This window comes from Lutra lutra, chromosome 6 (assembly GCF_902655055.1).
Source record: "Lutra lutra chromosome 6, mLutLut1.2, whole genome shotgun sequence".
Lineage (NCBI taxonomy): Eukaryota > Metazoa > Chordata > Mammalia > Carnivora > Mustelidae > Lutra > Lutra lutra.
This window is the reverse complement of record NC_062283.1, coordinates 129,319,947-129,343,236: the sequence shown is the minus strand read 5'-3', so window position 1 is coordinate 129,343,236 and position 23,290 is coordinate 129,319,947. Positions and strand designations below refer to the sequence as shown.

The window sequence follows — 23,290 nt, the reverse complement described above, 5'->3', positions numbered from 1 at the left end:
AAGGACAGGACGGGATGCCACACCCACCCTCCACATACGCCATCTTTGTCTTCCAGGGCTTTCTAATCTCTTTAGAGCACAGCCCCCAACACCCAATGTATGGAAGCGCGCTGTATGTTTTCGCACTTTCTGGCTGCTTTCTGAGATGTCATCTGTGTGTCCTCTCCATTCCCCATTGGTCTTTAACATGTCTTCCGAGTTGCCAGAGACAGATTTTTCACTTTTCAAAAGGATGCCTTTTTCGTACTAATAAAACTTTCATACTTGTCTGCTTAATCACGCCAGCTTTACTGTCCCCTTTTTACTTTTTTGTTTTTGGCTCAGAGGTATATGAACCATCTGTGCCTCTAAAACAGTTTGCTTAAATAGCCTCCAGGCAGATTTTATGGTTTTTAAGTTTTTTACTTTAACCTTCAGCCTGCTGTTAGCCATTTTCATCACAGTTTTAAAATCAGCCTCTTTTGGAAACGACTGTCACTATATGTGGTTCTCAGAAGTTACTGGAACTGGAGAAGGGGCCACGGACTCCAGCTGAATTGCACCGTGGTGCCCATCCCCCATCACCTGAGGCAGGTGCAGGTACGGTTAGGCTCGGGGAGGGTCATCTCCTCGAGCGGGCATCCTGAAGAGTGACACAGAGACCCTCCATTTTGAATATCTGTGTCCACACCATCCAGTTGTGACCCATGAAAATAAAATCTGAACCACTTACCTGCCTATTTATTCATCACCACATTTCTACGGGATGGTCATCGCGACCCTAGGCACTAAATGAGATCCTAGGCTGAAACAAAGAATACAGAGAAAGGGAGGAGAATTCCTTCCTTCCCGCCACACCATTGTGCCCTGAGAATCGTCCTCTGTTATTTGCTGGCAGACCTGCTGTTCAGTTCCCATTTTATCACAGTTTTCTAGTCTGGGGACCTGGGCGTCAGTAAGCGTTCCTCTATCCTGAGATTTATCACCCAAACTTCCTGTCTACTCTCGCATTAATGTAACATAGGTCTATAGTTCTCTCTACATATAATAAAACCACGTCTCTTCCCACACCCAGAGGGAGGTGGGGAGGTGGGCAGGATCTGCCCTTTCTCTGGCTCTTTCCATCAAAAAATAGCTTACTCCATTTAATTTCAATCATCCAACCATATTTGTCAGACACTAATTATTTTCTTCCCCCAAATCAGTGCATTTTCACCCAATCTTTTCTCTGCTGTTATTGTTGCTTTCCTGATACATTCGATAATAAAAACACTTAGGGTCTTAGAGTTATTATTCTTATTCTTATTATTTATTTACAAAGTGCTGCTACCTTCAGGAGCTACAGGCTGTCAAAATACTCCCTGAAATAAATTAGTAATATTATGCCTAGTCCACCATCCATGAAGCAGAGTGAAAAGTCAAGGAAGGCAGAAGCTAGTAGGCAAGCAGCAAATCCCCAAGGTTGGTCGGAATGAATGAATGAATGAATGAATGAATGAACAAAGACAGAAACAAATGGATCAATGGGATTATTGTTCCAGGGAATATCTGGTTTTTTTCTTGTTTATAGGTTAACGGTCCATTCCCTCACAAAGAACCTGAAATTAGCAAAGAAGTAGCAGATCAGGGCCAGGGTTCTAGATCATGCTGCTGTATCCTCTTCCCAGAGAGCTCTTCCGTCCCCTTTCTCCCCTCCTTCACATCTGTTCATCTTTTGAATTTCAGTGAAAGCCCTACTTCCTCAAGGAAGCTTCCAGGTCTCCTGACTAATCAAATCTCCCTGTTGGAGGCCCTCACAGCACTGTGCCCACACACTCACAGCACTTGACACAGTGACAATTTCACATCTGTGTTATTACATAAATAAATGTCTGCCTTCCACCGCTTCCTGAGGGCAGGAACCGGTTCTCATTGTCCGTTGGAACGCCAACAACTAGCACAGTGCCCGGCACATAGTACCTGCTCAAGAAATCTTTGCTTAATAAATATATAGATAAATTAATAACTTGCAAGTTGCGGCTTTCAAGGTCTCTTCTCCTTCTGCTACCTGAACTTGATGCATTCAGCCTCAGACTAAATCACAATTTGTTTGAACATTCTCCACTCCCTACTGTTCAGCAGGCACAGTTTTCAGCCACAGAGAAAGCTTAAATATGTGGCAGGCATACTCACCTTTGATGAGTAAGAGCAGCCTCACCCAGTCCCAGGTATCTGCCTCCCCATATCCAGTACAGTCCTTGGCCAACTTCTCCTGGCCACTCACACTGGTGGAACTATTTATTGTGCTATCTGCTCTTCTAATAGTACCATTGTTCCTCTTCATAAATAAGCATATCTAACAGCCAAACACAATCCCTTCATCTTAGTTCCATGCAATCACATATTCTATGGAGTCCAAAAAGAAGAAAACAATTCAGCACTTTGTCCTGGTACTAAAGACAACATTCTAATAATCAGGGCTTCAAATAGCTAGTCCTAGAGAGAAGTAGTTCATCTAAGTGTCCTATGGTGAATGTTAACCATATTTTTATCTCTCAATCCATATTTGGATTTCAGATACCTTCTTCCACATGACAAGAGGAGATGGGCATGCCATATTCATTGTGTAAAGAATTCAACCTCATGAGATAACCTCATGAGGTCCCTTCTCCTTCTCTCTCATGGATATCTGCCGGCACCTACCATCAGCTGTCATTCTGACCCCTTCCCTCTCTTAAGAGATTCCAAATTTTCGGGTGCCTGGGTGGCTCAGTTGGTTAGGCGACTGCCTTCAGCTCGGGTCATGATCCTGGAGTCACGGGATCGAGTCCTGCCTCGGGCTCCCAGCTCCTCGGGGAGTCTGCTTCTCCCTCTGACCTTCTCCTTGCTCATGCTCTCTCTCACTGTCTCTCTCTCAAATAAATAAATAAAATATTAAAAAAAAAAAAAAAGAGGGACGCTTGGGTGGCTCAGTTGGTTAAGCGGCTGCCTTCAGCTCGGGTCATGATCCCAGGGTCCTGGGATCGAGTCCCATATCGGGCTCCTTGCTCAGCAGGGAGCCTGCTTCTCCCTCTGCCTCTGCCTGCCTCTCTGCCTACTTGTGATCTCTCTGTCTCTCTCTCACATAAAGAAATAAATATATATATATATATTTTAAAAAAGAGAGAGATTCCAAATTTTCATTCTGGTAGCTGCCTTTCCTCACACGCCTCCCATGGGCTTTAGAGGAAAATAAGCCTAACTCTAACATCCAATGGAAGCCCTGACTGGCTCAAGCTAATCAGAATAGCCATTGCCCTGGTCATAGCCCCAGTTCAGGCATGTGCATGTGACCTAAGCATAAACAATAAATATGAATTTCAAGACTCTTGCTTGGAATGTTAGGACATAGGCACTCTGTCTTTCATTGGATATGAACAAGGAAGCATATAGGCCTGATTGCTGCTAGCAGCCTTCCCATGACCTCTGGGGAACTTGCCTTGGAAAACAGCCAACACTCTATATACAAAAGCACAAAGATGGGAAGAAATGAAACCACTGCACTACAGGATCAACCTGTCTGAAGCATAACCTACCAAGAAAGGGTTGGATGAGCTGGCACAGGCTTGGGAGTAAGTATTGACCCAGAGCTGGGTCCTTTAAAGTCTAACCAGTTTGAGTTGGGTCTTCTGTTACTTGCATTAAAAATCCTGATACTCCATGCCCCCTGCCTCCCCTCCCCCCACAAAAAATCCTGATATAGCCTATAACTATCACCAAATTAAGTCTACCCTTAGAATAAAATAAACTTCAAAACACTCCCTTTACCCAAAGATGCTCCCTTTAAAGTTACTATCTCCTTTCCCTCACACTACTTCTAGGGGCCATGCGGGTGCCTGTGGATACCATAGATCTGTCTCCCAGAACAAGGTTTGGTTTCTGCGTTGAGCTTACCTTCTGAGATCTTAACCTCCCCTCTAGACTAGGTGCAAGCCCCACCTGCCATATAGAAAGAAAAATCACTATGTCAGAACACTTAACCAACAATATCCATCCTTGGTTCATTTTTCCCCACACTTTAAAAAAAAGAGAGAGAGAGAGAGAAAACCCCTAAGCTAGTTCAACATACTTTTGCTACTGAGAAATGTTTCATAATTACTAGTGAATAATTCAGTGAATCTGACACTTTTCATTTTCTATTGCCAGACACACCCAACTCCATGGGAATGCTATTGCCTTTCCTACTCCCTAAATCCTCTCTGCACCTGGGATCTTAAATGTATTACTTCCTTAACAGAGATCCAATCAACAGAGAAGATTAGATCATGTCACACATCTTGCTCAATGCCTCACAGAAGTTGCCATCAAAGTTAGGAGAAAATCCAAACTAGTAGCTCTGTGCCCTAGTGATCTGGCCCCAACCACCTTGATCGTTCAACTCCAGACAATATGGTCTTCTTGCTGCTGTTCAGAAATGCCAAGGCTCTTCCTCTGCCTCTCACTTGCTCCCCCTCCTCTTGTAAATTCTCTGTTCTAAGCTCTTCTCGTGACAGCCCCATCCCCCTTTCTGTCCCTACCCACGCATCACCTCCTCAAGGATGACTTCCATAACCACCAGATATAACATAGCACCCCATCACCATCCATGTCCTCACTCTGTTTTTTCTTCATAGCACTTGTCACTACCTAAAATTTTGTTACATATATACATATTTTTAACTTGTATATTATCAATCTCCCTTAGAGAAAGAATCTAAGTTCCTTTAAGGCAGGGACTTTTCTCTTGTTTTCCAATGTACCCGCCAAGCCCAAAACAGTGCCTAGCATATTACGGAGATGCAGTATATCTTTTATTTGTTTAAATAAATGGATGAATAAATAACAATTTATTTAATCTTGGCTAAAAACAAACAAAAGCAGCACAGAGACTTGTCTCCTACTAGGCAAATCCCCCTTGTCTTTAAGTATTTGCCCTGCTTTTTTTCCCCTTTTTTTCTTTTTTAACTGAAGTTAACATACAATATTATGTATTTATGTATTATGTATTCAACTGAGTTAACATACAATATTATATGAGTTTCAGGTGTCCAAGATAGTGATTCAACATTTATACACATTACGAAATGATCACCATGATAAGTCTACTTGCCATCTGTCACATACAAAGTTATTATAATATTATTGATATAGACCTATTTTGTAATTTATATTCCTGTGACTTATTTAGTTTTATAACCTGGAAGTTTGTACTTCTTAATTCCCTTCACCTATTTAGCCCATCCCACCATCCCTCTCCCCTCTGACAACCACCATTTTGTCCTCTGTATTTATGAGTTTATGTCTGCTGTTTGTTTGTACGTTTGTTTATTCATTTGTTTTTTTAGATTCCACAGATAAGTGAAATCATATGGTATTTGTCTTTCTCTCTCTGACTTATTTCACTCATCATAATACCCTCTAAGGTCCATCTATGTTGTCACAAATGTCTATCTGCCCACCTGTATCTCACCTACCCCTGGGTCTCTGTATCCCCAAATCCTTTGACATCAACAATTTAAATCACTCTAGTTTATAAGATATTTAATCCTACATGTGATCACAGAAAGTATCAGGGCCTTCAAAGACTGGTCTTAGAGTAGGATGCACAGTCTTAAAACTGCTTACCCTATTTAAGATAATATGAATTTATTCTCTCAAAATAGATCACAGATAATATATCATTTATTTGAAATCACCACTTTATCCTAGAATGGCTGGCAATCAGCCTGTGAAGCAGACTAGCAATTGTCATACCTCAAAATTTCTATTACCCACCAAGTCCCCAAAATACACTTATTAGGGTAGGACCAGCTCTCATAATGCTAATTAGTTAATCAAGAAATCGAGACACTAGGAAAGCTCAAGTTTGTGTGACAAAAATTGGATGCAAAATCTTTGACTTATAATTTCTACTACCTCGATGGGAAAAAAATAATCATTTCAAAGTCAAAGCAGTTGTTTTTCTACAATCAAAAGTAGTTAAATACTTTTAAATTCATTTGAACATATTTATGAAGGATTTCTCCTATATGCCTCCAAAGCTCTCTTATAAATCAGTATAATGTTTCCAAGGCACATTTAGAGGTAAAAAAAAAATTCCTATCTACTAACCATATTTTCTTCTATTAGAAGATGAATTAAGCAGAAAATACATTAATGTCTGAATTTATAATAGCAGTGGTTAACCCTTAGCCATAGCAAACTAATGAGGAATATTTTACCATGCAAGGATTAATCAGGGCTCTCCAACACTATGTAATTTGACAGTCAGAGGACTTAATCATGAATGGATTTTATTCCCCTATTTACTTTTCATCATGGGGATGCCTTACAAAGACACTACATGTTAGAATAATATAAATCTGGAGCTTAATCTTATTACTTTAAAGAAATGTCATTTAAATAATATTCCATAGCTTTAAAAAAAGAGTCCTTACAGAGGCAGCACTCGATGATTATGTCGTCTCTGGCTTAAATGCAGCTCAAACATTGAGAAAAATATTAGTATGGAAGTAGTGAGCCTCAAAACCTGGGTCTGGCTAACCCACTGTCAGCAATGAGACAGCAACACAAATTCTGGGAGGTTGTGATTACCGGACATTGGCTTCCACCCCCCAGCCATTGATTATCTCTCTCTTTGTTAAAGACTACAGGAGTTTCATTTAACTGGAGTGCTGAGTACCTTGCAACAGAGTTCAAGGATCTTTTATGGATTCATTAAACCATTGATCTGCCTTCCTGTGCTTGTAGTCGTGCCCAGCTCTGGCTCACAGCCTGTGTTTACAGAGAATGCAACAGACTGACGTTTGTAACCTCCAAAGGCAGTCTGTCAGTAGACATTAGACTGCATTGTGCACACGGCCACTCTAAGAGTGGATTGTAATGTTAAGGAATTTCCCATTCTCCAGCTCAACTGCTGGGGCAGGAATTACGCAGCCATCTACAACAACCTTCTTTATATTCCATCCTAATCTGTGATAATAGGAACAAAGAGCCAAGAGCCCAAGGAACAAATAAGTCCACGTGGCTTGCCCAGTTCACACGTTTGCCTCTGTGTGCAAAAGCCAGCCGGTGGCACTGAGACCGAGGTGGGGAGCGGTGTGATGCGGCAGGGATAAAGACCGCAGGTGTGCCTACAGCTTGCCTCTCCCGAGTATGGCCATCTTGAGTGTACTAGCTTTTGTGACCACACATTGCAAAAATGTATGAGAAAAATTCTGGATTCAAACTACTACCTTAAAATATCTCAAGGCAAGCCACCTGGCCTGTCTTGGGTACTTCACATTTTTAACAAGGCATTTGAGTTAAAAACCTAACTACGATCCTAGGAAAATGTACAATCCTTCTCTCTTGGTTTCTGTGGACACTAAATACTCTTAGAAACTTCTCCCTCCTGTGGTCTTTATGAATAAGGTCTCATGACACGGTCCTTTTAAAGTCCGGTGCAGGGAGGGCTGGAGGTAGCTCACGATGGGAGAAGCACATCAGAACAACCCATGAGATAATTCTTGAAATGCCTGTTCTTCCAATAAACCGAGAACACCACTAGCAGCAAGGTGAGAAAGTTGGCGATGCAAGGGACTGGATCGATTAGGAGAAAGCATGTCCCAAATAACTGGAACTTTTCCTGTTCATTTGTTTCCTGAGCTGCCCACTGCCCCCAACCAGACAGCCGGACTATGAACTTGAGGCACGCCCATTCATCACTCCGCAGCCGCACTCACCAGAACACAATGTAGCTGATGCAATCTGACACTGTGGTTAATGCTAAACGAGAGCGTGCCTTCAAGATGGATTGGATAATTACCGGCAGTTCAAATGAGAGAAACCTGATTTAAGTGTATAGCATTAGCTATCATAGAAGGATGGCCAGACTCTGACTGCGTCTGAAAATCAGCATTCGAGAATATGTCAGATTCAGATCCATGAAAAATCCACCCCCCCTTCCTTTTGTGTGCTGAACAGAAATGTTGAACAAACACTGGGGCTTGAAGCTATTTGGAGTTTCAATCATCTCTTCATATTTAGTCTAAAATAGCTAGTATTATGCAGAAGTTGACATCCATTCTAGATCACAGATTAAAATTATTTATCTGTTTTCCCTACAGCCTTCAAACTGTAGCCCACTAAAAAAACAGATGGGGGTTGGGCGACTGGGTGGCTCAGTCGGTTAAGCGACTGCCCTTGGCTCAGGTCATGATCCTGGAGTCCTATGATGGAGTCCCGCATCAGGCTCCCTGCTCATCTAGGAATCTGCTTCTCCCTCTGACTCTCCCCTCTCATTCTCTCTCTCTCTCACAAATAAATAAATAAAATCTTAAAAAAAAAAAAAAAAAAAAAAAAAAAAAAAAAAAAAAACTAGACAGGGTGCTATTCCTTTCTTGCAGTAGAAAACTTACCTGCCCCCTTCTGTTTGTGCTCCCAGTATACCTTAAACCAGCGCTTCTCAGTGGTGTTCAAGTGTTCTGATAAACATGCTTACATGCCTCTCCCCCGAGTTTTGGATGGCAGTTGGGGGGAACTAGGTCCTCCCAACACTACAGAAGCTCTGCCCTGGAACCCTTTCTGGCTTTCTTCAAGAGCCCAGGTATCACTTTAACCTGACCCACGTCTTGCTTCGCTGCCCCAAACTTTCCTGCTGGAATCCCACCCCAAATGCGTTTCAAAGGGCTAACACCTTCCCCCTCCTCTGCTATTGCTTTTCTCGGAGGTTCTCGTTTGCAGCCTCTCATCAATATTCCATTCCATATTCCAAAATACCACAGAATGAGAAAACAGTTGGGCTTGTTGTTCTTTCCCTAGAGCTTTCTGAGGACGTCCCTGTTTGCTGTGACCAAGAGGGAACTTGGCCCCTGGACGACATACTGAAGCCCTGGGTGGGGCAGCGGGGGCCACTGTCCACCATGCAGCCAGTGGACAGGCCTGTGGCACGGATCCAAAAGGCAGAACCAGAGTGATCGTGCTGCAGGCCAGGGGAGATAGACCCAGAAGGCTCACTGACACCCCGTAAATTCCAGGTGAACCTGCAGGAAGAACTCTGGTGCTTCCCTGGAATGTTTACTGCTCAATTGAGAATATTTGCAAGCAACTGGCAAAAACAAGTCTGTGGCCTGAGATTTGGGCAGTCTAAGAACATTAATTACAAATAATTTCTTAACATCCTTCCCCCAAATTTCATGAATGATAACCATGTTGCAAATTAAATCTTGTAGGTGTTTCAAGGGAACAAAGTAGCCAGGTTAATCACTAGATTTACAGGGCGACTGTTACACATTTCTTCTGCGCTACTAGGTTCGATAATGAAGTCTGAAACTGAGAACCTTTTCCAAGATATCTTCAAGTTTAATAAAAAGACCAATACAGGAGTGCCCCTTATCCATGGTTCACTTTCCATGGTTTCAGTTATTTGTGGTACACTGTGGTCTAGAAGCAGATGATCTTCCTGATTTATCATCACAAGGTCAAGAGTGGCCTAGCACTACATCACAACGCCTACGTCTCACAGCATCACAGGAAGAAGGTCAGTACAGTAAAGATATTTTGAGAAAGAATCCACATTCACATAAGTTTTATGACAGTATGTTGTTATAACTGTCCTATTTTTAGTTCTTATTGTATAGTATTTAATTTATAAATTAAACTTTATCATAGGTGTGTATATATAGGTAAAAATACAGTATCAGGAGGGTTCAGTACTATCCATGGGTTCAAGCATGCACTGGGGGTCTTAGAAGGTCTCCCCCAGGGTCCGGGAGGACTACTGTAGTCTAAATTAAAATGTGTCTTCAAATAATATGATACATGCTAATTAGTGATGGGTTTTCCAAAAGGGATCTCTTCAAAGAAAAAAATCACTGTGAATGTAGGAAATCATTTGAAAGTGAGATAAATGCTTTATTATACAATATTCCCCTCTTTAAATATTTGTTGTTATTATCATCACGATGGCTAGCAATTTAATGAGATGATTTGCAAATGTTGTTTCTCTTTATACCCTTTTAATCTTTAATTCATCCTTACTGTTATCCCTTATCTACACAGCTTACTTCCCACCATGGTCTGGTGGTGAACAGCAACGTTATGACATTGAAGAAATATTTCTATCTATTCTTGTTTCAAATTACAGGGAAATTAGACAAAGGAAGTAAAACTTTTGTGTTTTTAGGCAATTGTGTCTGTTACTAAAATATCAATGCCATGAACCCATAAAGAACACTAAAAGTTAAGATCTTAACAAAGAGAAGAAAACAATCATTTGCATTGCCGGCATTGGCCATTTGTCTTGAATTTTTATTTCCTTCTTGATTTATGGACATGAATTTAGATAATAAGATATTTTCCCAAGCAGAAGGAAAAAGACCAAACACGGGCTATTTGGAGATGACTACTACTTGTGGTCTTGTTTGTTACTCTTGTTTTTAAAGAGATAATGATTACAAGGCATCCTCCCTCAGGAAAGACAATTTCTAAGTGTTATTGTGCAAAGTAAAACTGGTGTTTGTGACACAAAACACCTGAGCATCTCTTGCAAAACCACTAAGACACCTCTGCAACTTTTCAACTCCTAGGCGAATCACTAGGCTAGAAATGTTCCCAAGTCCTTCTCTACTTGTGGCCTCAAAAAGGGGCTGGGAAAAGAGCAAGCTCTTAGTTCCCTGAAAATTCTCCAGTGCATTGAGTAATGAGACGCACGTACCATTGCTCAGCCAATGCCCATAGACTACAAAAGTATTTTTCTTCCCCACTATTTAAAAAAACTTTGGAGCCAGCAATGGAGACTGTTGGGGATAAGGAGTCCACAAAATATAATTACGAATTAACACTATCACTTCTTAGAGCTGATGTCCTGAAATGTATAAGCTAGTAGTTAGGTTCCTTAAGTGAATACAGCTGTGACTCACAGTCCCCCTCCTAATAGAAACTTCGTGAAGAAAGCCTACGTCTGTGTGGTGATCCAAACAACCCTTCAAATAAAATTGTAAACTTTATTATTCAGTTTAAAAATATAAACTACATGCCCAAAAGGGTTAACTTGGCTGGAGTCTACCCACCTTACTTGTTAGGGCCAGGGTTTGAGAGAGACGGATATGACATGACGTTCTTAACCTACTCCATCAAACAGACACAGAGACCCAGAGAAAGAAGGGTGGAGAAGTAAATGAAATTTAAAGAGCCAATTTTCAGGGGGCCTTCATTTTGAGAGTTGGGCTATTTTTGTCCTTGTTTTTAGCAGCAAATCAATTCCTGCCTCCATACCCAAGCATTTGTGAAGAGGAGAGCAGGGGAACCGCAGGCACAGCTGTCCAATTTACATTCACAAATGCAGGTGTTGCTCAGACACAAAACAGAGGTCAGCTGAATGCGGCTCCTAATTAGCTACCTTTTCTACTAGGATTTTTCTTTGTAAAGTTATGCATGCAATTTGGGTTCAACTTAGAGACCATTTTTAGATCCCAGCATGCTATCCACCAAGAAGCGGGCTGTCATTATAAAGCATAATTTACAGCATAGTTAACTTTACATGTTTTTTAAAATCTACATTACACCTAAGGCACATTTCCCTTCCACACACACATTACCCACTCTGTTTTCCATCCCCTTCTGCCTATCTAAAATTTAGTGCAGAATGTAGCCGGAAAATCTTTTATGACAAAACAGGAAGAATTTTGCCCTTTTTCTAAGATTAAGGAAGTCCACAATTTTAATAATGAGGACTAAAGACTTGGTTAAACGGCACAAGAAAAGTAGCTATTTGCTATTGTCTTCAGTGGGGAACACCCTGGGGCTTATTACAGCAGTTCTTAGAAATAGCAGGATGGAGACTGGTATCGAATACAAGCCATTAGGAAACCCAAGCCCTAAATGAAATGACCACAAAATCCTATCAGTTAACAGAAATGCAGCAGCTGTACATGTTTTTTGTAATACAATAGGATATTGTTGCAGAGATAACACTCTTAAAATTAAAAAAAAAAAAAAAAAGCATCCAGCAAGCAATGTGACCGCTTTATTCCCCTATTTGAAAAATGAGAAGGTATGGTGTAGCAGAGCTTTGGAATACATAAATAAGCATGAAGATTGCGGAGAAGACAGGTATTGTATGTACACTAATGGGCTGCTGGGATCAGCTGTCAAAGTCACTGGCTAAACTTGAAGCCACTGTGACTCCCAGCTTCGGCAGGACGTTCAAAGACCTACCCCGGTAATTCCCTGCAGGAAGCAAAAGGTAACGGTCCTCCTCGGATTTTACCTGCCGTACGTATAATCCAAATACTAATTCTTATCTTGGCTCCCAGTTCTGTATCTTTTAAAACTGCATGCTAGAGAAGTTTAAATTCAGTTCGACCTTAAACTTTATAATGATGTAATAGTACACGTTATTTATAATTATATAAATTTTTATATATGGTATTCTGGGCTATTTCAGAGGCTTACTAAAGTCAAGTCGTTTGGCAAAAGATAATATGTATCACAGGGATTGTGACAAATTCATCTCTCTTGATTGTGCTCACTACAGGCCATCCATCAAGATTCAGACCCATAATCCTTCAGAACCATAGAAAGACAAAAACCCCTGTTCTCTAGCCATCTTCTGGGTTGGAATGCAAAGTATTTTGTTGTGGTAAGTAGGGCTTTGAAGATGAAAGTGCTGGGTCCACTCCTGTGACTGTTACCCCAGTGCTCAGCATTCAAAACAGGAGCCCCCGGATCTCAGAGATCATTTTAATCCTCCTATATTAAAACAAACGTGTCTCCCATGCGTTGCTCTAACCGCCTTCCTCTGGCATCTCATTGGCCCCTCCCGAGGGAAGATGAACTCGACTGTTGACTGTCCCAAAAGAATTCCAAACAATTTCCTTACTTGCCTCCCTGTTCCAATGAAGATTATGAGCCTAATTCTTCGAGACTGCTACTAAAATTCCACCCCGCTGGTTCCTGCAGCCTAATTCTTTCAGCATTATGTTTTTTGGCAGAATGATGTGACCCAAATTTGCAGGAGACAATTTGCTGCAACAGTGCTTCTTGCAATGCAGTGAACCCGAGATTAGCATTCCAGGATTATAAATATCAGACTTTAAAAAAAAATAATAATAATTGTTTGCTTCGAGAAACAAGATTTCGAGCTCATATTATGGAAATGGAAATGCTTGGCAAAATGTGGACAATTTTATGAATTAAAGGAAGCTTTCCAGATCAATGGAAAACAATCAAGAAGTAGCAATTTACTTCAGTAAGTGGTGGCAAAATGCTACAGCGGTTCTTTTAAAGATTACGGAAATAGCTGTGCGTGTCTGTGTGTGTGAGATTGTAAAACCATCATGCATTCCATTTCTCAACAGTGGTGGCTGATACTATTCTAAAAGGACATTTTTCAGAGCTGAGGTGTCTTAAAATACAACAAAACAAAAACTGATGAACTATGGCTGTCCCTGTGTTCACCCACCAGGCTGCTCACCAAGGCTTGGCTGTGTGAGCGAATGTTGGTTCAGGTATCCATTATTTCACCTTTTCTCGGTTTCAATCAACTTGCACATAAGGCATCAAGTGAGACCTGACGTTCTTCTTGATTCGAATTTTGTGGATCAGGTTTTGTAAAGAGCCAGAGCAATATCCCCATTGGGAACAAATATGAAACTGCGTGGACTAAAGCTTCCTGGCCATGCTTCCGTGGCTCGCTCCTCGGCCTGTGTAAGCCATCTCTACCGCTTATCTTCCGTGAACTCTAGCCTACCCCCTCTACTGCTGGAGAGACGCTGGCACCTCCGATGTCACTCGGCTGCGACCACCGCCACCGCGTCCCTCCTCACCCGATTCTCATTCACCCTCTCAGAATCCAAACATCAAGACAGAGAAACGGAAGAACAGGGGACACTTAGAAGGGGATTCCTCATTCCGAAAGGTTAAGAATGACAGAGCAGGAGAACAGACACAACAGAAAAAAATAAAATCAAAGGAAAATGTGCACAGTGTTTTCAGCTAGAAGCTAGAGGCGCATGCGCACGTGGTCTTGGGAGGCCTGCATGGCCGCCTCTCTCTAGTGCTCTTACCTTATTTCTCTTGAAGTAGGCTCGTCGGCAGGCCGCAAAGCACTTCTCGCTGCAGAAGCTTTTCACCTCACTTCCCATACTCAGGGAATAGCGCTTGATTCCCACTTTCTGGCACCAGGCACACATTATTTGTACATTTGACACATCATCTTCTATAATAAAAGTATAAGAAAAATGTTCATATCAGAAGCAAACATCCCTTCAAACTTAGACACACCCTGAGCCTGACAGAGCTACCTGAGGCCAAATTTCAATTTCTGCACCTCACCGCTTTCTCACCTCCGTAGGGGAGCCAGCTCCTGAGGGGAAGCCTCAGTGCTTGCTTTTGCTTGCTTTCTCTCTCTTTTCCTTTTTTTCTTTTTTTTTTTCTTGGTTGGCTCTTAAGTCTCCAAAAAAACATCATTTACTTAAAATCCAGAATATGAATGCACACCCAGGAGGGCTCCCGGGGCTTCTTAGCCTGGCAAAATTGCATTTTCTACCTGGTTAAGCCAGGCCCAGTTGTCATGAAGCTGCTAAAATGACCCGTTTCCTCAAAGGTGCTGCTGAAAGCTTGTGAGGGCCACAAGAGGTGGGACGCCCGAGTGCTAACCCACAAATGTGATGCCCTCCTGTGCACCTTGAGGGTCAGGAACCAGGCTCCATCTTGGTCAGCCTGGTGCTTACCACTGTTAGAAGACATGGGGTGGCATTTACCCTTGTGATGTAATGCTTCCCAAGTGGTATGGCTAAGTCAAAAAAGGAAGATGTGAGTGGCCAGATGCCACCGATGGAAAGGCCCTAGCCTGGCTCACTCAGCAGTGTCTTTTGACAAAACCTTCCTGCATGGGTGTCCTCAGGGAGGCACAGGCCTGATTTAAATTCTCTCCACGTGATGTAGCTCATGTCCCGAAATGGAGGGATGGTAATGGAGGTGTCAGGCATGAGACCTGAGGCCACACAGCCGTAACGATCATTCTCGGCTAGGCTGGTCGTCCTAGCAGCTCCTGCTGGACCTGCGGCCCAGGTCATGGAGATGTGCAGAATGACGTTAAGTGGTATGCGAGAATTTTCAATAATTAAAATCCTGCATTTCTTTCCCTTTGCAAGAAAAGAAAACAAATTTAACTGGTGAAAAAAGCCCATATTATCACGAATATTAACTGCTTAAAGCAAAGAGAGGCTTTTAAAGTGAGTCAGCTAACAAAATATATTGAGTAAATCATACTGCAGGTGATAAGAAGTTCTGACAAAAATGTGACAGTGACATTCAAATGGCTCAAGTCTGGGATATACCGGTCTATTTAGGGGTGGGAGCAATGAAAGGAGACTTTAATTAGAAGTCTACAAAATAGGTTCTTGCTGCCTCCTAGGAACTTTTGCTATATTTTGAGTCTTCTGATCCTCCCAATTGACAATGTATGTACATCTGACTGATTGCCACTATCAGCCACATTTCTTCTTCCTTTATGAATTTTTTTTTTTTAACTCTCCCAGACTCGTGCTCCAGACATGAATGATAATCACAAAATCCCCAATAAACTCTGGTATAGTGTCATCTGATTTCTGAATAAAATCCCCCAAAGACTAATTGCTAAGCAAGGCCTGGTCCATGAGTTGTTGACATATTCATGGTTCATACAGTCTGTCATGCAATCATTCCATTTCCAGGGAAAAGATTTGGTTTGAGACAGTGCGGTCATCAGCCTGCAAAATTAGAAGCAAACTAATTTGTAGTGCAGTGATACGGCTCTTTTTCCCCTGAGTATCATCACTCAGAACTATGTGCAGCATTTTATTTACCTTAATGGAATAAATATTGTCATTTTAATGACCACTTTTTTTCACAAATTACATAATGTGATCCATTGTTAATTACCAGATGAGACATGTAAAAATGACCTTTGATATTAATCAAACATTTTTGATAACGTAACTTTCTTTAAATAGAGTCATAACACGAATTCACATGTCGTACAATTATTGCATTTTATAATTTGTCCTAGTCAAAGAAAGCTTTATTTCTATTTTATATGGTCCCTAATATGGTGTCTGTCTACACATAGACATTTTACATGAAATGTCTATAGACGTGAAATGTTATAGACATGAAAACTGAACAAAACTCTATAATTTACCTCAGGGTATGAAGGAGGTTTTTTTTTTTAAATTAGATTAGAAATAATATATTTTAAAAATAATCATCTGTCATTCCTAAACTAATGAGAACTACTGGTTTCTATTGTTCCCAATTGATTAGCTGCTTTAAAATAGTAAAGCCCTAAAAAAGAAGATGATACAGCAGAACGCTCCCAAATGATCCGTTGGCAATATGTTTGATTCTGGTGAGATCTGAAAGGAAAAGAAACTTTTATGGGGGAAATTACTTGGCCTCCAATTCAAAAAGGAGTCCCCACTTCCCAAGGAGCCTCTTTAGAACAACCATTCGGTTCCCCTTGTTGTTCCTTCCCTTGGATTGTCTTGTTTGAGAAACAAAACCTAAAATTTTTCCTTCTAGATCTTTAATGGATACAAATAAGATAAAATAAAATAATCCACCATAATGGACTAAAATTGAGATGGGAAAGGGGAGAGAACAAAGCACTAATGAGGCGGGCACACAGCCTGGCAGGAAGGAAGGAGGCTGGGGAGAGGGCAGCTCGCCATCTCCCTCATGCTTCCCTCCATCACCGCCAGGCAGAGTAGCCGGTCAGTTTTTCAAGAGGAGGCAAGGATTCTCTCTTACAACAGACCTAACAGAGAAACAAAAAGTAGAATTTTAAGGGAAATTGCTTTTACAAATCAGCTGTACTAGAAAGCAACAATATGAGAAGATGAGACAAAAGAAATTGTGCACTTTTGTTTTGTATGTGGCAGTTGGAAAACTCAGAATGGTGGTTAGCATCTGTCTTGTTAAATAATTCAGTATTCCCATCCATTTCTCATAAAATTCCATTTCATGAAGGCAAACACTTGGGAAAAAATTCCACTGGATTTCTCCTTTTCTGTCATCAAACTGTTACCAAGAGCTGGTGCTCCAAAGATGGGAAAACATTTTCAGATATCTCAGGTACTCCAGTCTTATAAAAGCCATTTTTATTCATGTTATACTTAAGAAACTAAGAACTATAATTATCTAAGTTAATTTTTCAGCTAAAACATAGCTCAAAATTCGGGTCCTAGACATGAGATGGTGTCCCATCTTAAATGGGTATAACTGTACCCCTAGCAAAATGAGCTTTTCTTAAGTGCTTAAAACCAAAGGGATAGGCTTGTTTCAACAACCACATTTTTAAAAAATCTGAAACCTGGTAATTATGTGCATGCTTTACACTGGCAACATAGAAGTCCCCAGCATTTTAGCTTTTCTAACTTGATCTGCTGTAAAAAGAGAAAATTTATTTAAAAAAATATTTCTTTGAACTAAAGAGAACCTGATTTCCTATCTTATATTTAGACTAAAGACTGTGCCTTTAGAGACTTGAGATTACCTCAAAGAAGACTGGTGTTACAGATTTTTCCTTACAGCCGTTAGCTGAGTCTTTTTCATAATGAACAATGCAACAACAAATGTAAAATATTTACAGCATTAAGTCACATTCCCAAGGCCAATAGTTTGTATAACATGATAAAATTTTCATATGATAATACCACATAAATATGCATCAATCAAAATATGCATGTTTCTATCAATCATGAAAATTTTGTACTACCTTTTTAGGATTTAATTAAGCAAAATGTTTAGGGTATTTTCTTTACAATCTAGTGTTCAAAGAGCTCTAGAACATTATTCCATTTTTACATCCCAGAAGGAGAAGTTCAGATTAATTACTTTGAGATGAAATCAAAATTGTATTTATTTATCATCATGCAGAGAAGTATGAGATCAAGCATTTCTGGAATGCATGGGTGAAGGATGCTGAAATTGTTTGAGAAGCTGCCTTTTCTGGTGACTTTCAAATATAAGGACAGCCTTTGGTCGGTGGCATTCTAGGGTCAATTGAATTGACTATGAGCACGCATACTAGCTTACCTGACCAGAGCACAAAGAAAATCAGGAGGGTCTTAATGGACCCCAAGGGATTAAACTGAGGATTTACCACCCCTTTGTAACTTTCATGAGAGTCCAAGACTGAGGACAAAATCTGAAAAGATTTGCTGGTGATGTTTCTCTCCTCCAACAGTTCCTGGAATGATCCAGACAATCATTTCAAGATTTGAATTATATTTGAGACAAGTTGCAAGGCAGTCTGAAAGGACTCCTGGGTGTTCTCCACACCATGAAAGGACAGTACAGCATGGGTAGCATTCTGTCACTCTATTCGTCAGAGTAGCTATATTTAAGAACACAGATGAAGACATAGGCTGGAAGGTAGGCAAGAAACTAAGGTTGAAGTTTGCTTTCTTTATAGCCCTTCTTGGAATAATTCAACTCCAAAAATTTTTATGCAATCTCACTCAAAAGCCTCTACAGAGTCCTACAGAAGCTTCTGTACAATTCTTTAGGTTCTAGAAGTGAACATACAAGGAGACCTGGAGAAAATTTGGAACACTGAGCAAAAAGGAAAATAATCATAGCTAGCCATCATTCAGTATTTTATGGTGGCAGGCACAGTGCAAAGTTCTTTAAATCTATCATTTCATCTTAATCACAACCACTGTCCCCCAGACAAATATTAACTGATCCCCTCTGGGTAAAGTGCCCCGATGGGTAAAGTGAGGTTTAGGTTAGCAATTTACTCCAAATCACAGAGCCAGTACATAACAAAGCCTAGACTCCAGAGCCTAGGCTCTTGACTACAACATCTTAGAGACCAGGGCCTTTCTAAAAGCATGGATTACACTCCATCCACACGGACTTCCTCTGCAAAAAGGACTAAAAGCTGTCACAAGATTCTGTTACTTACACAGCACCCTGCTCCATGACACACTAATAGACAAAGGAAATGAAATCAAAAAGGTCAAAATGTCTTTGAGGAAACAGCTCAAGTGTTATTCAATCAATATTTGTTGATTGATTTTCAAAAAAAGTTAAAGGCTCACAATGCAAGCTTTTATTTCTTTATGACTATGAGACTTGGATTTGCTGCATTCTGTCTGAACTTTCACCAGCAAGTGCCACTTAAACATTAAACAAGGAGCCAGAGCCAATAATACCTGGATCTCAGGAAGCAGTCATTCTACCCACAGGCAAGGAGAACTCTTCCCGGTTTTCTGTTTAGTCAGGAGGGGGATCACAGCAAGACATGGATAAGATTGATTTTCCATGTGGGTGAAGCAGGGAATCACTTACATCTGTAATTCCAAAGATGCCACTAAGAATATCCTAGCTTCAAAAATTATGCCACAACTCCTCACTAACATTAAATTCTACCATTAGAGAGTAATTTATTTGGCCAAATACTTTTTATATCCCATTAAAACACAAATTCCCTAAAAGCAGTAAAATTCAGTAAATAGTTGCCAATTATGACTTATGCTTTAAAATCAGTGGTTCTTTCTGAAAAATGAGTTTTCACAGAGAATGGGGAAAAGGGCTGAGGACAAAGTTCCAATGAGAGATGTGAAGGGCAAAATGGGACAGGTTATGGTATGAGAAGCCTGTGGTCACTCACTGCTTTGCTAAAGTCTAGCCCTGGACATACAGATAGAGAAAGCTGAGGCCAACCAAGCAAAGAGTAGACAGGAAAAAATACTATCTGAGCATACAATAGCAGCTCTATCTCCAGACTGCCTTTTAGATGAGAATATTAAAAAGTAGGAGTTGAAGGATGTGGGAGGAATAGCATATAGACAGGGACCTCTGGAAAAGAAAAGCAACAGGCAGATTCACTTAACACCACCTCAAGGGAGTGAATTTCTTTCTGTTTTTGTTTGTTTGTTTGTTTGTTTGAGTGAATGAGGTAACACACACTGCTTTGCAAACCTCAGTCACTATTATTGAAAGACAATGTGATGGAGTGCCAGGAACCAGAGACAGAGGACTTAAGTGAGAGTACTAATACTGCAACTTCCAGTTGTACAGCACTCTAGCTGAGTGACCCACAGTCACTCAAGGGACAGTAATGCCCACCCTAACCGTAGCTGCGGTGACAATGAAATGATAGAGAAGCAGCCACATCCTACATGTAAACGAGCCTGCCTTAGGATTACCAGCAACTAGAGCTGCAAGAAAAGGGAAAGGCCAGCTGTATACATCCTGGAGAGGCTGGATGACCAGGCTCCGGTTTCCTCAGTCACATACCCCCTCCCCATGGATGACATCTGCAGAACCACTATCTTTGACTACAAATAGCAACCCGGTTAATTGGTTAAATTTCACTAACTCAGACTATTTAAGAGTAAAGCCATTAATTTAATAAAAGCTTCACTTACAGTTATTCTTTTTAAAAATTACTTAACTTGAATTAATAGTTGACAAGGTGTTACCAAATATATCACTGTACTGCCAGATGTTCTGTAATTAATAGATGGGAATTCTTGGTAATTATTACATCAACTAGCTACACATGGGTGGATCTTCCTAAGTGCCTGAGAAGTTTGCTCTTTTAAAAAGTATCATAGTAACAACCGAAAATCTCTGCCACCTTGGTAACAACTATTAAAAATTGCCAAATAATAGAGTCTGAATGAATACAATTTTATTGGACTTATTTCCCATTAAAAGGCTAGGTACAGGGGCGCCTGGGTGGCTCAGTTGGTTAAGCAACTGCCTTCAGCTCAGGTTGTGATCTCAAAGTCCAGGAATTGAGTCCGCACTGGGCTCCCTGCTCAGCAGGGAATCTGCTTCTCCCTCTGACCCTCTCCCCTCTCATGCTCTCTCTCTCTCATTCTCTCTCAAATAAACAAATAAAATCTTTTTTTAAAAAGGCTAGGTACAATGAAATGATAAAGGTTCCATACAACTATGATTTTTCATAATACCAAAAATTACCCCTATTTTTTTCCTTTGGAAATAAAGCCATTTGAACTGACTTCAAGAATTATTATTTTTTTAAAGATTTTATTCATTTATTTGACAGAGAGAGAAACAACAAGAGCAGGAACACAGCAGGGGGAGTCGGAGAGGGAAAGCAGGCTTCCTGCTGAGTAGGGAGCCGGATGCCTGGCTCAATCCCAGGACCCTGGGATCATGACCTGAGCCAAAGGCAGACACTTAATAACTAAGCTACTCAGGCACCCCAAGAATTTTTTTCATGTTTTTGGCTGAGGTGATTTCAAGAATTTAAATGGTCCATGCCCCTCTAAATAGAGTGGTTCTTTTTTTTTTTTTTTTTTTTAAGATTTTATTTATTTGACCGAGAGAGATCACAAGCAGGCAAAGAGGCAAGCAGAGAGAGAGAGGAGGAAGCAGGCTCCCTGCTGACAGGAAAGCCCGATGCGGGACTCGATCCCAGGACCCTGAGATCATGACCTGAGCTGAAGGCAGAGGCTCAACCACTGAGCCACCCAGGTGCCCCTAAATAGAGTGGTTCTTAACCCCAAAATAAAATCGAAATCTTGGGCACCTGGGTGGCTCAGTCAGTTAAGCGTCTGACTTCAGCTCAGGTCATGATCCCAAGGTCCTGGAATTGAGTTCCGAGTTGGGCTCCCTGCTCAAGGGGCGGTGGGGGGGGGTCTGCTCTTCCCTTTCCCTTTGCCCCTCCCTCAAGCTTGTGCTCTCTGTTGCTCACTCTCTCTCTGAAGCAAATAAACAAAATCCTCAAAATAAAATAAAATCAAAATCTCTCTACAAAAACTAAAATTTCATTCCAGTAAGTAAAAGGAATGAGCACACTATACATAAAATGACAGCAAAATTACAGAATTTAGTTTTTAAAATTCTAATGAAATGTTCCTATCCTATTTTTAATTTTGTATATATATATGATACATATATATGTGCAGAAATGTGTGTGTATGTATGTAAAACATGTGACTCCAGAATGAATTAAACGTCTACATACTGGTCTCTGCTCTAGACAACTAGTCAAGAACAACCAGTTGAATAAGACACAGCCCCATTCCCAAGAACAGAAAGAAAATTGTGTGCCTCATTATATGACAGGCAGAATGTGGTAAGAGAGAGGTTCAAAAACCTGTTAGAAGCCCAGAAAGTACAGCTTTTGAGTGGGGTCTGGAGGGGGAGAACGTTCGAGAGGAGAAGGGAAAGGACAGAAGGAAAGCAGGAACCAGGGCATGGGGCTCAAGGGTGGCAAGGAGTCCTGAAGTTGCCCCATTCACCAGGATTGTAAGAAGAGAAGAGTAGATCAGACTGGGGCCTGAACAAGGAACCCCTTGAAGGATGTTTGGCAAGGCAATGGAAGGGGCTCACCCTTATTCCACAGGTAATGGGGAGCTCCTGAATGTTTCTTCGTGGAAGATGACAGGATCAGAGACATGCCAAACAATGTTACTCCAGCGGGCTGGATCGGAATTCAGAAAGACTGGAACCTCGTTCTGCATCTGGTAGCCTCAGTAAGCAACAAGGCAGCAGGCTCCAAGTCTCCTTTGCCTTTGTGTGTTCAGTGCCTAGCACACAGCAGGGCTTAAACTATGTTGAATAAATAAATGGACACATGGATGGACGGACAGATGGACGGATAGAGAGGGAAGGAGATGAAGCACGGAACCTATAGAGTGACAGTAGAAATGAAAAGACTTAACCAATTGCCTTCATCAGTTCGTCTCCCTGTGTTTCTTGTCAAAAAAGACCAGGGAAGGGATGCCTGGGTGGCTCAGTCAGGTAAGCAGCTGCCTTCGGCTCAGGTCATGATCCCAGTGTCCTGGGATCGAGTCCCACATCGGGCTCCTTGCTCGGCAGGAAGCCTGCTTCTCCCTCTGCCTTTGCCTGCCACTCTGCCTGCCTGTATGCTCGCTTTCTCTCTCTCTCTTTCTCTCTCTCTCTCACAAATAAATAAAAATAAAATCTTAAAAAAATATATGTCTTTAAAAAAAAGATTGGGGAAAAGTCCAAAAAGTTCTTTGAGAAAATGAGCTATGTAGTCAAAGTCAAAGAGTGAATTTGCTTTACTTTCAGGGTCCCTTCCTCATTTATTTTCCCAACATTCAAACAAAGAAGGAAAATAGAACAAGAGATCCCATAAGCCTCAAAACAGTAATTCTTGGGACTCCTGGGTGGCTCAGTTGGTTGGACGACTGCCTTCGGCTCAGGTCATGATCCTGGAGTCCCGGGATCGAGTCCCGCATCGGGCTCCCGGCTCCACGGGGAGTCTGCTTCTCTCTCTGACCTTCTCCTCGCTCATGCTCTCTCTCACTGTCTCTCTCTCAAATAAATAAATAAAATC

General features: G+C 41.2%; 1 protein-coding gene across 2 annotated transcripts in view; it reads right to left on the bottom strand.

Moving 5' to 3' along the window:
• The window catches only part of SOBP (sine oculis binding protein homolog), a 163,444-nt gene that overhangs the window by 106,574 nt on the left and 33,580 nt on the right, over nt 1-23,290 (bottom strand). For both annotated transcript variants that reach the window (XM_047733768.1, XM_047733766.1), the window contains exon 5: nt 14,025-14,176. In XM_047733768.1, the coding sequence (XP_047589724.1) occupies nt 14,025-14,176 (152 nt within the window). The remainder of the gene's footprint in view (nt 1-14,024; nt 14,177-23,290) is intronic.